Consider the following 13,979-nt stretch of genomic DNA (forward strand, 5'->3'; position numbering starts at 1 on the left):
CGCTGCGCTGCCGGTGCTCTGGCCCGCCACTCCTGCTCTGAGCGGCATGGTAAGGAGGCAGGGGGCGCTGGGGGGCAGTCAGAGGACAGGGGGCAGTTGGATGAGGTGGAGTTTCTGGGGGGTGGGTGGTCAGGGGATGGGGAGGTTGGATAAGGGTTGGGGTTCCGGGGGGCGGGGGTGTGGATAGGGGTCGGGGCAGTTAGGGGACCAGGAACAGGGGGGTTGGATAGGGGGTGGGAGTCCCAGGGGGCCTGTCAGGGGCGGCGGTGTGGATAAGGGTCAGGGGTTGTATAGGGGGTGGGGTCCCGGGGAGCAGTTAGGGGCAGGGGTCCCAGGAGGGGGCAGTCAGGGGACAAGGAGCGGGGGGTTGGATGTGGCAGGGGTTCTGAGGGGGGCAGTCAGGGGGCGGATAGGGGGTGGGGTCCAGGTTGTTTAGGGAGGCACAGCCTTCCCTACCTGGCCCTCCATAAAGTTTCGCAACTCAGATATGGCCCTCGGGCCAAAAGTTTGCCCACCCCTGCCCTAGCAGTTTGGTTAAAAAAGAGTAACTCTGTTAGCTTTGAATACACAGCAGGTTTGATCCTCACTGGGTCTGCTAGAGGGAATCCCGATCACATGCAGTGGCACAGTGCATTACAATTATTCATCAAAAAATGCATTTTGGAAGTGCACTATTTGTTATCCAGTAATCCCCAGTTTTAAACACGTCAGACATGCACTCCCGGGAGCAGAACCAATACCCCATGAGTCAGGTGACCAGACACACATCGAGAATAGTGATTAGTCAAAGAACAAATTCCCAGAGGCTGAAAATTATTTGCATGAACCACCTGGCAAAGTATGAATAAGAAAGTTTGGATCAAGTTGCAAATTGCTTGCAAAGAGAAAAAAAGGTCAACCTTTCCAATGCACATTCAGCCTGATGCTGTACCTCTGAAGCCAGTGGGAGGATTGCCATTTATTTCAATAGGAGTAAGTTCGTTATTCCACAGCAAATAATTCAACCAGCTCCTGCAATAACCATTTAGCCTTGCTCACAGACTTCCAGCTATAGTGAGAATCAAATATCCTTGGGAAGAAGAAAGTGTTCCTGGCGTTCTAAGGGGGTGCCGGGCAGACTAAAGGTCTTATAAAGCCTTTTACGATTTTCTCTTTCCTGGCGACAGGAAGAGAGCTTTCCGAGTAACAGCCGTGTTAGTCTGTATTCGCAAAAAGAAAAGGAGTACTTGTGGTACCTTAGAGATGAACCAATTTATTTGAGTATAAGCTTTTGTGAGCTACAGCTTATGCTCAAATAAATTGGTTCGTCTCTAAGGTGCCACAAGTACTCCTTTTCCTTTTAGGAAGAGAGCTGAGTCCCTCCTTGCCAAAGAATCCATGAGGGAAGAACTGCTCGCTCTTTGTCTCTACAAAGAAAAAAAGTGAATGCTGCAATTGGCACCTTAGTTAGCTAAGACTCTACTACCATCTGAGCATTTAGAGCATTAGAGCTGAGACTTCTAAATTCACTTTTATTGTAGGAGGGAAACCTTCTGGGCCATAATGTTGCATTAATGTCTCAGTGTTAGGATCTTTTGTGCATGACGTTCTCAAAGGCATTTTAAACATATTCGGGGGGGGACGGGAGACAGACAGTGTTATTTAAACAACAGCTCTTACTCCTGTAAGCATCCACTTGACGTGTGGTGCATGTGCGTGTGCAGTAGCTAGGTCAGAGATGGGCTGACATGAGCCCAGGAGGCCTGGTGCTGCTCCCACTGAAGTCAGCAGTAGATTGTCTAAGAGGCCCCTTGCCTATGAGTCTCTGTCAGTGCCATTGTTGGGTGCAGTATGGAGTATGGGTCCATACTGGCAGGGTCTCTGCTGGCTTCTAGGTACCAAACACCAACAGATTAAGATATTCCTGTTAAAGCCCCAGGTTCTGATCAGATAGCAGCTCTCTGCTTTACGTAGAGGGGATGAGGGTGTTAAAGGCAAATGGCTTAGAAGTGCTAATGGTTTCAAGGACCTTACTTTTGAATGAAGTAGGTTCATAGGTAATGTAAGAAGCTGAGCTGCCCATTTCCAAGGCCCCTTCTTTTAGGCAGTTTTAGAAAATATCCCGTATGTAAGCCAGACTCTCAGCTGGTCCATGCAGATAACAAGAAATAGTGACATATAGCAGGGGCCAGAAGAAAGAAGGTTCTGAGCCCCACAGAGCCCTGAGCTCTCAAAGAGAGCTGCAGGATTTTGTTTCCCCTGGACCCTGCTTTGTAGGAACTGTTATATCTGAGAAGGATCTGGGATCCTTGATAGCCCCTTTGGCAAACCCCACAGGGCTTTGCTCTCAAGGTGGTGGTATCAAGATATCTCCACAAGGGAACACAGTCAGATTGGACAGACTGCCTGGAGAGCCCCTTTCTTTGAAGGAAGTGACACAGGGATAGCCCTCCTGAAGCCCCAGGTACGGATCTGCTCCAACCCTTCCTGCTGACAATTAAAGACCTGACTATCAGAAGATAAGTCAGGAAACTCTGACTGAGCTTCCCTGATCCCTGCCTCAATTAACTCACAGATGCTCCTTCCGGAACAGGAGGCAGAGCCTTAATTTATTTAAACACAAATGCCAGAGAATAAACAACAAAGCAGTAGGCAGCAAGACCATGAGAAACTACAAATACCAGCTCATTCTGAAGTGTCCCTGCCTGCCCACTTAAGCTGAACATGAAGAGGGAAAGATGGAGAAATTCAGTCTGGCATTGAGACATTTAAAACTGGCCTGGGAAAAGGTTGGCCCAGGAGAGGACCTCGTCCGGAACACGCCTGCAGCGGCCCCTGGCAGGAGAACGGAATTTTCAACCAAGCCTGAAGGATTTAGGTGCCCAGTTTGAATGAAAGTGGATGGCAGAGGCTGCTTTGAAAATCCTGGCTACATGCCCTGCTAGATCCTTCCCATCTAGCTCTAGTTTCTATGGGATCCTGTTACTGGTTTAATGTAAGTGACTCTAGTTCAGTGGTTTTCAACCTGTGGTCCACGCACCCTGAGGGTCCTCAGACTATCTCTAAGATTTCCAAAGGAGTCTGCACGTACATTTGAAATTTTTTAGGGGTCCATAAATGAAAGAAGGTTGAAAACCTTTGGTCTAGTTGATATTCATGGAAGATGGGAACACATGTAACTGAGGGGAGGATTTGGCACACAATCCACATTTTTCTGCTGCACACAGCAGCTACTAATGGAGTATTAAGTTTAAAAGGTCATTAATCTGCTCAATCATACCCCACACACAAATACTGATCCCAAAGTAAAATCCAAATAACACAGGCCCAGGCTCTGCCCCCGTAGATTGTGGAGTTGCTTCACATTTACACTGGTCTCAATGAGAGCAGAATTTGGCCCTCTGGGTAGGGGAAAATAGAATTAGGGCCTGATCCTCGACCCACTAGAACCAAGGGAGGGAGTCCCATTTATTCAATGGGCATTTAATCCAGGCCCCTAATGTACTCATTCAATGTCAATGGCAGAGGGCAGGGGGAGAAAACTCAGATTTCCAGGTGAGATGTGTAAAGAGAGGAAGCCTGAGGAACACAGGAAGTTATAGCTGCCTAGCAACTGTTACCTGCACCGCCGCTTCAAGGCCAAGAAGCTCATCAAGTGAGCAGCCCCTTGTGTGTGTCTGCCTCTCTCACAGGCCCTCATGCGCGGGGCTCCCTTCCTGATGGCCCTGGAATCCACATCCAGCCTCTCTCAGCTCTAGTGGGAAGTGGTGCCTGCATGGGACAACTCTGCCCATCAGGAATGGATTCTGGTGGGAAGAGGGGGTTCTGGCCCCCCAATAGGGATCCAACTACCCCCCTGTTTAAGGATCTTGTACTTAACAGAGGATCCAGTAGTGATGGCACCATGATCACAGGGATTGGGTTGTAATTGTTTTAAAATAAATAGTTAATTGGAAATTTTTTTTTAAAAAACCCTGCTATTATATGGATAATTAACTTTATCTGAGCCAGTTACTAGCTGCTTTCCCTTCCATTGAAAGGTTTAGTAGCCGACATTTGCTGAATATGTCAAGACATAACTGTGTTAGGGGTTTGGGGAAGGGGAAATGTGCCAGGCAGAAACAAAAATTTTTTTTTACTTTTTGCTGATAAAATCCCTCCCCCCATCACAGCAGGAGTCAGTAGCCAGGAATAGGAGCCCCAGATCAGGAACCAGAGTCAAGGGTCAGGGCCAGGTTACCTGGAACAAGGCAAGGCTGGAACAAGCAGCTAACAGCCAGGAACAAAGGCTTTGAACAACCACCACTGCTCCAGCTGCCGGGTGTAAACTGATCTGTGGACTCTGCCCACCAATCAGGCAGGGTAGCCAATCAAACAGTCCACTACAGGCCAGCTGTGCTGGTTAGGTTGCTGGGAAACTGAGTTTCCTGATTCCTGACACCAAGTCTCAGAACTATGGCCCCTTTTTGGTCACATTTCACCTTCTATTTAACCTCAAAATTTTAATGGATAGTTGAATTTTCCTAATCTATCAGATTCAGTTTCTTTAACCCAATTGTTGCCTCACAATGATGGTGCCAGGAGGCACCCAGCCTGGAATCAAGGTCTCCAGTTGTGAAACCCTCAGGCCTTTAATTCACTTTATGATAAGAGGGTCATTGAGCACTGTTGAGACTCAGAAGTGTCTTCATTGGCTGGATTAGGTGGTTGTATTATCCTGAATTAATATTGACTGATGAAAACAAGCTCAAAGCAAGCGGTTTGTTTCTTGATGGTTTGGCTGATAAAAGTCTCCTTGTTAAGGTTACTAGGGCTTTACCTCCCCATGATCTGTAAACCTATCGTAACTGCATCCCCTAGGAACCAGCTCAGAGCCACAGGGTCAGAGAGCAGCTGCCTGGAAAACAGCTAGCAGCAGATAGGCCAATAAACAAGGGATTCTCTGCCCCTGCTTTGAAATGGGACATGAGCATGAGACCTGGCTGGGGATAATTCCACTTCATAGACTTATCCAGGACTGTGAATTATGTCCTGCAATACACACTTGAGGACCAGTCCTTTACAGTAGAAATAAGGCACCAAAGACAGGAAGGAGCCTAGGAGCACAATGCTTCCCTGTGTGAATTAGTTTGAGCTCTTACATTTCAACTTCGAAGAACAAAATAAATAAAATATTAGATACATCTGAAAAAACAAAGTCTGGAGGACACTCAAGGCCCCCAAGCTTGCTGGCCCAGAATAATCAAGATTTCCCTTGCATAATCTTGTTAGTCTCTAAGGTGCCACAAGTACTCCTTTTCTTTTTGCAAGATTTCCCTGCAGCCGCAACCATTGATGCCCTCACAATCAATCTAGTTGTTAAAACAGTAAGACCTCAAAATGGCCCTTGGGGCTGTATGAAAAAGACTGAGTTAAAGCCCATTGCCAGACTAGCCTCTGTGTGTCCTGTTATGGGGTCTACCGTTAAAACCAGCATGCTTTAGCGCCATCTTGTTATACCAGACTTTCCCAGCTGAGGGCAGATATTTCGAGGGCTGGAGCTTGCCTTAGTCCCCTTTGAAAATCCCCTGTACTAGAAAAAAGAAAAAAAAACAACCACCACAACCAACAAAATCCTAGCATTTATACAACTCTTTTCAGCAGTAGATCTCAAAGCACTTTATCACCATAGGAATTTGAGGTTGGTCTGTTCTCTGCCATCTGTTCACCAGGGTTTTGGCTAGTCTGAGTTTCAAATGACTTATTGCGTGCAGTAGCTGACACCGTTGTGTGAGATAGCTGGCGGGAAAGCGCATCTTCCATTTTTTGAGGGAAGCGTCTGAGGTAGAGGAGAGGAGACAATGGTGCCTGCAGCTGACAGCAGGCTGCCATTACTGTTTTATGTAATATATTTTAAAAAATAAAGTGGTTACGAAAGACAAAAATCTTCTTGCCTTAATCAGAACTCCACCACAATGGGGAAGAGGCTTCCATCACCACCCACGGGATGCTGTTCCCTCGCGAGTTCAATCTCTCTGCTAGGAAGTGGTGCCTGTGATAGCTCACTCAGCCTGGATTCTCCATCACTCAATTTCAAAAGCAGAATAAGTGCCACTCGCAGCCCCTGCTGGAGTCCTGTGAGAGGTAAATCAAGGCAGAGGATGGGCCTCAGTCTCAAAGGAAAGGAAATTGCATACTCTGCCTTCTCTCCCCAGTCTCTGTTGGGTTGTAATAAAAGTGTGACTCACCAAAAAACTGTAAAAGATAGATATGTGTTGCTTGGACTCAGTCACCTGACCTGGGTCAATGTCACATGGCTAAGTCAGCATCCATAGTCAAAGAGGCCTAACACAAAAAATGCAAGCACTTAGATACCACAATGACAGGGATGGATGGATAGACAGATTAGCTAGAATGATTTTGGACCCCTCTTTCTGTCTGGGAGTTTGTCCAACTGTGTTCAGACCCTCTCAGATCCCCAGTGAGAGGCAGATAAGTTTAATTAGAAAACCCTTCTCTGTAGCAACATATTTAAACTGCCCCTGCCCCCTCCCTGCTGTTCCTCAGACATTCTTGTCAACTGCTGAAAATGGCCCAACTTGATTATCACTGCAAAAGGTTCCTCCCCCACCCCCGCTCTCCTGCTGGTAATAGCTCACCTTGCCTGATCACTCTCCTTAGAGTGTGTATGGTAACACCCACTGTTTCATGTTCTCTATCTATATAAAATCTCCCCACTGTATTTTCCACTACATGCATCTGATCAAGTGAGCTGTAGCTCACGAAAGCTTATGCTCAAATAAATTTGTTAGTCTGTAAGGTGCCACAAATCCTCCTTTTCTTTTTATGGATACAGACTGAATATGGCTGCTACTCTGAAACCATATTTAAACTGAGTGACTCATCCTGTGAGGGGAGACTATGAAGAAAATGCCTGCATGTGGCAGTGATTACAGCTAACTGGTTTAAATTATGTGGGCTGCGGATGGTAGTTGAGGGGGAAATGTACAGCATCTTCAGGCTGCCTTTGGTAATGCATTCTGCTTCCTGTCTGTGCTGGAAAGGCTATTGCAATTAATGCTCTAATCTGCTGGTTTGTTAGCTCAGAGTAATGCTGTGGGGGATGGGACTGGAACGATCACTCTTCGCACCCCACAGAGAGAAGAGGCAAAATACTGATTTAGATGCTTCACTTGTTTATCAGAAGGGCTTTGATAGCTGGATAGTGGGAGAATTTGGGCAGGATCTTTTCTTTTTTTCTTTTTTCTTTTTTTTGATTAATGATTTAAGATGGAAACCTTGAATTTAGATTAATTTGTCCCCATGGAATCAACGCCTAGAGATCCCTGCAGCATCTCTAAAAGATATACACTGCTGCCCTTCCCTCCACTGCAGCTGTCATGGGTCATTTGCAGTTTGTTTCTTGGTTACACTGAATAAGGAAGAAACAAAGATAAGCTGGATTTTTGCCCCAAAACGCAAGAGACAGTCAGCTGCTCCAGGCCTTTACTTGTGACCTCCATTCTTTAACATCATGCAATCGTGAGGAAAATCATGAATGGTGTGGAGAAAGTGAATAAGGAAGTGTTATTTACCCCCTTCACATAGCACAAGCACCAGCAGGTTTAAAACAAACAAAAGGAAGTACTACTTCACACAATGTATAGTCAACCTGTAGAACTCATTGCCAGAGGATGTTGTGAAGGCCAAAAATATAACTGGGTTAAAAAATTAATTAGATAAGTTCAGGCAGGGTTGGTCCATCAATGGCTATTAGCCAAGATGGTCAGGGATGCAACCACATGCTCTGGATGTCCTTAGCTCATGACTGACAAAAACTGGGACAGGATGACATGATATGGAGTCCTGTTCTGTTCATTTCCTCTGAAGCATCTGGCACCAGCCATTGTCACAAGACAGAATACTGAGCTAAATGGACCATTGATCTGAACCAGTGTGGCCATTCTTATGTTCTTAGGGGTCATTTCCTTTTATTCCTGTAATTTGATCAGACAGGGAACAAAGGCAATCCCATAGACACATCACAGTAAGAACTGACTGCATCTCCAGGGATGCTAACTGGGAAAACTTAAAACATCATGGAGTGAATAGCTTTTTAAATGTTTCTCTAAGGCATGCAGCAAACCCACCACAAGTGGGAAAGATTTGCCTGACCATCCATCCATACTGAAGGATTCTTCCTCCACGTATGAGAGTTTTGGCAGTGCTGGAGCCCTGGATGGAAAGACAGCCCTGACACTGATTTTACTGAATAAATATCAGCCCTGCAGAAAGCAGTGAGCAATGTCGATTTACTAGAGAACAGTGAGCACATTTTCACAAGCAGCATTGTTGTATTTATTGGAATGCCTGAAGGAAAAGCAGAGGGCATAGCTGGATGGCAGAAATTGTACCATTTCGATTAGGCAAAGGCTTCAAAGCTTCCCCTACAAGGAGTAGCATATGCTTTTTCACACAATGCCCAAGTAACCTGTGGAGCTCACTGCCACATGATATATTTGAGGTCAAGAGTTTAATAGGACTAAGGAAAAGGTTGATCCCTTAAGAATATGTGCCAGCTAGTTATGCTAGACTATCTGTTCAGCCTTGTATTTAGCTGTGACATTGAGTGACTTTTCCAGACCTGAGGAAGAGCTCTGTGTAACTTGAAAGCTTGTCTCTCTCACTAACAGAAGTTGGTCCAATAAAATATATTACCTCACCCACCTGGTCTCCTAATTTCCTGGGACCAACACGGCTACAACAACACTGCATATAAGGAAAATCTTGGACATTTACAGGGATAACAAGAATAACCAGCATTATAGCGTGGATTAAAAATAACCAAGATTTGTGGAAGGGCTATAAAGTGTCCTTTTTCAGGCAGGAGCCTCAACATCTCTCTGTCAGGAGGGTACTTCCCCTGGGGGCAGGTTATACCATTGCTGCCTTCTGAAGGGTTCCTGCATTTCCCTCTGAAGCAGCTGGTTTGGGCTACTGTCAGATATGGGATACTTGTCTAGTTGGACTCCTGGTCTGGCAATTTCCATGTTCCCAGAGAGAGAGTGAATCTTCAAAAGCTGTAATAGGAGTCTAGGGAATTGGCTGTATTACTATTTTCCTGGGTCTAGCGTTTGGGTGTGCCTCAGTTTACCCATCTGTAAAATGGATTAAATTATAGTGACCTGTCTTTGCAAAGTACTTGCAGATCCTAGAATGAAAAGTGCAAAATAGAATAATTTAATTTGTTAAAAATAAACACTGAGGTCAGAAGGTCTGTGTGTGTTAGGAAATCAGTATGAAGTAGTGCTGTAGAAAGGCTGCATTTGTTCAGAGCAGCATAGGCAGCCAATAGACACAGTAGCTGCAGGGAAATAGAACACTAGCAGGTTTCAGAGTAGCAGCCGTGTTAGTCTGTATTTGCAAAAAGAAAAGGAGTACTTGTGGCACCTTAGAGACTAACCAATTTATTTGAGCATAAGCTTTCGTGAGCTACAGCTCACTGCACTAGCAGTTAAATGGTCATGTCGACTCTTGGGTGCCATCTGGTGGACACGAGGGCAGATCCTTAGCTGGAGTTAATTGTCATAGTTCCATTGAAGTGATGACAATTTACATTGGCTAAAGATCTGTTCCACAGAGTCCATGTAAAAATTCACTCAGTGGCATATTTTCTGGATTTAAATCCTACCACGATCAAAATGGGCTTAATGTATTTAAACGTTGTTAGATAAAAAAATTGTCTGGGCAGATGTAAGCTGCCTTGTGGCTCTTGTTTACTGGAATCTATTTGACAGATTTGTAAAGTACAGAATTCATAAGGTGCAGCCTGAGGGCAACCTGTACGTGTCATACAGGGTATCCTAGCTCAGACTGGAGATTTAGCCTTTTGCTCTCATGGTGTAGGAGGGCTGTGGAGGCAGCACCTCATCCTGTAAAATTCAATTCAAACGTGAGGCAAGAAAGGAAAATCTGGGTTACCTTCCTCTTCCAGCTCTTGCAGAATGTCTTGACTTATCTGTTTCAGTCCCTTAGATGGTGAGCTCTTCAGCATAGAGACTGTCTTTAATTTTTGTCTTATAAAGGGTTGAGGGCACTGTTGGCACAAACCAAATAATGACAACAGGCCAACAAACGTCCAGCCAGGGATTTCACAAATGCTCATTTAACAAACAAACAGGACACAAAGAACTTGTAATAAAGCTCCCTAACACTTACTACAGAAATTTTATTAAAAGATAATTTAATATTCAAGAATACAAAGCAACATATTAACATTAAATACACATCTTTTGAGGCATGAGGTGGAGTGAGTGGGTGATTTCCCCCATTTTCTGGCCCAAGCTCTACAACTGCTGGGAGTAAATCCTTAGCGTTTCTTTTAGGATCTTGTTAAGAAACAGGAACAAATAAAAAGATCAGGGATGAGGAAAGAGAAAAAAGAAGGTGGCCAACATTATCAGAAAAAAGAGAGAGATGCTGAGCAGACTTGGAGAGATGTAATATTAGCTTTAACCATTTGCTAATGGCTTCCTGGTTCAGACACAAGTAGCTCAACAGCTGCTCACTATTGGAGAAATTCACCCTTATGCAAAAGGAGCTTAAATTGGTGGCCAGTCCTTGCACTGCCCTCTGCACAGGGGTGAATTTCACCCTGTACATAACCAGAAACCAAGAAAATCCATATCTGTGGATCGCAGTGTGCACCCTATTACAATAAATCACCCCACGTAGCTACCCATCATTTTATTTTACATATTTCAGTGTTAGCTCATTACATAATATTCATGTATTCATCTGGGGCCTAATCTTGAGATCTTTACTCAGACAAACATCACATGGACTTAGTTTGGTTCTGACACCATCAGAATAGGGCTCCATGGTGAATAATCAATGTGCAGGGCAGGAGGGGGAGGGTGTTGTCTTAATGTGATCCTGATATGGAAGATGATGAGAACCACCAAAATACAGACTAGTCTTGCTTTGGATTAGTGAAAATGTGCCCTTCTGTAATGGGTTCAAGGGATTATGTTTGTGACACAACAGTTAGAGATGCTAGAGAGTGAGGGGTCTGTTGGAAAAGCAGAGAGATGGAATTAAGATAAAGAAACACACTGAGGCTGCTCACAGGGTGGCACAATCTCTTCTCTTTCCTAAAAGATACATGCTTTTTATCTGTGTTTATAGAAAATAGAAATTGCAGCAGTAGAAGCCCCAGGACCCCCAAACCATATCAACACACACTGCTTCACTGGATTTGTGCTGAAAAATGAGGGATGTTGGGAATTAAACAAATCAGTGGAGGCCTGTAGCTTCAAGAAAGTGACCATTTGTGAGTGTTTCCTCCAATGGCCTAATCTTTACAGTCATTTCCTCTCTGCCTAGGTATCCGCGGCCAAGTAATCTGTGCTCTCTCTGTACTGCCTAGATTATTCATCACACTGTGCTAAAATGTGTATCACACCGAACCCATCCCTTGCAGAAAACTCCTGGCACCACTGACAGATGTTTGCTTTCCATGAACAGAGCAGTAAGTCCTCTGGACTTATTTCTGAACGGTCTCTTGGAGTTTGCTAAACAGTAAAAAAAAAAAGGAAATTCTGGGCTGACCCACAGCCTGCCTGATGATTCATAGCAGAGGTCTTTCCTGCAGGCTCCATCCCTAACAGAAATGCTAGGATTGGGTCCTCATCTCATCCCCTTCTCTGTCCCCACCATTCAGCAGGCAGCACTTGGCGGCAGTGCAGGTCTGTCTCACTTTCCAGCAGTGCACTCCTCATTGTTCGCAAAGGTTTTCCTGGGATGGTGTCCCCAGGTGAGGGTTTGGTTCGGGTTCAGTGCAGTCTGTGCTTGTCCTTTCCAGAGAAACTTGAGGGGACCCTGTGGAACTGTTGTTGGTTTGAAACTTGGAGACCATCCTGGCAGTTTCCTGGGTGATCTCAAAATGTCTGAGTTGCTGTTTTCCTCCAGAACGTCGCTGCAGTGTGCTGGGCTCTGGTGAGCTACTCCTGCTGCTGCCTTTCTTCTCCAGGACTTCCTTTGTCATGGGGCTGCAGTCTGCAGGATTGCCTTCTGCATCAGCCTCCATCAGAGGGCTAGACAGAGCAGCAGCCATCAAGGACAAGCTGGAAGGTTTGTGAATGACTGGCCTCATTTTGGCCTGTGCAGGTCGAGAATACTTCACAGGCTGCCGGCTGAAGTACCCCCTGGGTTGCGTCCCTAGAACTGAATCAGAATCTGGGTCTGGCTTTTCGTGCACTGATTCCTCAAGGTCCTCCAGCTCAGAGCCGTCATTTCTATTCAAATCTGAACAAAACATTAGAGAGTTATTTTAAGATGAGGTTCCCCCTCAACCTAGAGCAGTGGTGGGCAACCTGTGGCTGACGGGCCGCAGGTTGCCCACCACTGGCCTAAAGCATGCGGCCTAGCTAATGTGACAAATTGGACTAGTACAAATCCCTGGACAAACATACAAGTGGAGGCCATTCCCCTGTTCAGTCCTGGGGACTGAGCTGCCACTCTTAATGCTGGTGTAAATCAGAAGTAATTTCAGAGACATGGTGGGAAATGGGTGCAAGTGAGGGGAGATCAGGCGCTGTGTTCTCAAGCCTGTGAATCCTGCCTACAGCACCTTAGAGAATCGACTCTGGCAGGTAACTCTAGGCCTCCTGGCCTCTAGCAGCAGGGCTTGTGCGGAGTAAAGGAAAACCCCTTCCCGAGAAGGGCTCATAATACATTGAAACTTGGTGACATGCTAGCCGGTGACTGTGATGGAGTGGGCTGCCTAGACAGGAAAGTGGCAGAGCGATGCCATGCCTTACCCCATACACAGGGACACACGAAGAGACAGGCAGACACAAAGAAGTTGTGAAAGTTCAGTAAACACAGATCAAGCCAACCCAAAACCTGCTCCATGAACATGTGCCCCTGCTTGACATTTACCTAGGGGATCTGTGCTTAGGGGACTGTGCGCTCCCTCCATTGTCAGCTCATTGATGGCTTCACTGGAAGATGACTTATCAGACACGTAGCCCTCACTTGAATCATGCTTGAAGGAGAAACTCTGTTGGAAAAAGCCAGAGTTTTGTGAACCTCTTTAGACAGGGCTCTCCTTTCAGATTAATTACAATATGCAATTCCCTGAATGTTGCAGTAGCCAAGGGAACAAAGATAATTGGCTAATGGCAAAAGTATCTTGATCTCCAAGACTCCATTTCAGCTTGCCCAATGCAAAAGCACAGTGCTAAAGCTGGCTCAGCAAGAGAGGGAGAGGCCTCTTACAGCTGGGGTTAGGACCCCATTTCACTGGGTGCTGCACAGACACAGAATGTGGGACAGTCCCGCCCTGAAGAATCTAACTAGAGAAAGGCTGTGAGGTGAAACAGTGGGGAGGTGATTTTCCCAAGGTCACACAACTGGTCAGAGCCAACAACAGAACCCAGGTGTCCCAAGTGCCAAATCAGCACTCTGCCCATTGAACCATACTGCCTGCCACAAAAGGCACCACAGGAGCAGGGGTTGCTTTCTGGCAGGAGAAACGAGATCTGTGCTAAGGTTTACATCCAGGTATTCTACATACTATTAAAACAGACCATTTTAGAATGAAGGGGCGGTAGTTCTGCCCTGGAGTTGTGGGGAGACAAGGTTCACTCCCTGGGTTTATGGCACCTTCAGAAAACCCTGCATGGAAGCACAGGCCCCTTATTTAGAGCCACCTGTTCTTTATGCTCGATATAAATCAGGAATAAGCCAATTAAAAGCTTGGTGAAGGACTGATTATGAAAATGGCACTAAATTCATGTCACCTCCCTGGTTCCCTCTGGATAGGTCACGATGCGCAGCATTAATGGGCAGCAGCCATATTATCTGTCATGCTGCGGCCTTGCTTAGTGATTCCTTTGTGAGTCCTTGTGCAGATGGACAAAGTGGGGGGAAGCAACGGAAACATAACCATTAATTACAGCAAAGTAATTACTATTAGATTGAAACAAATGAGAGCCTGAGATGGCTGCTACAGTGGG

General features: G+C 45.7%; 1 protein-coding gene across 2 annotated transcripts in view; it reads right to left on the reverse strand.

The window, feature by feature from the left end:
* Window positions 1–10,171: 10,171 nt before the first annotated feature.
* GMIP (GEM interacting protein) overlaps window positions 10,172–13,979 on the reverse strand; it is a 41,180-nt gene continuing 37,372 nt past the window's right edge. For both annotated transcript variants that reach the window (XM_077838714.1, XM_077838713.1), the window contains exons 20-21: window positions 12,901–13,021; window positions 10,172–12,264 (exon numbers count right to left, since the gene is read on the reverse strand). In XM_077838714.1, coding sequence (XP_077694840.1) covers window positions 11,735–12,264; window positions 12,901–13,021 — 651 coding nt within the window. In that variant the 3' untranslated portion in view covers window positions 10,172–11,734. The remainder of the gene's footprint in view (window positions 12,265–12,900; window positions 13,022–13,979) is intronic.

Source organism: Eretmochelys imbricata, chromosome 20, assembly GCF_965152235.1.
Source record: "Eretmochelys imbricata isolate rEreImb1 chromosome 20, rEreImb1.hap1, whole genome shotgun sequence".
In the NCBI taxonomy this organism is placed as follows: domain Eukaryota; kingdom Metazoa; phylum Chordata; order Testudines; family Cheloniidae; genus Eretmochelys; species Eretmochelys imbricata.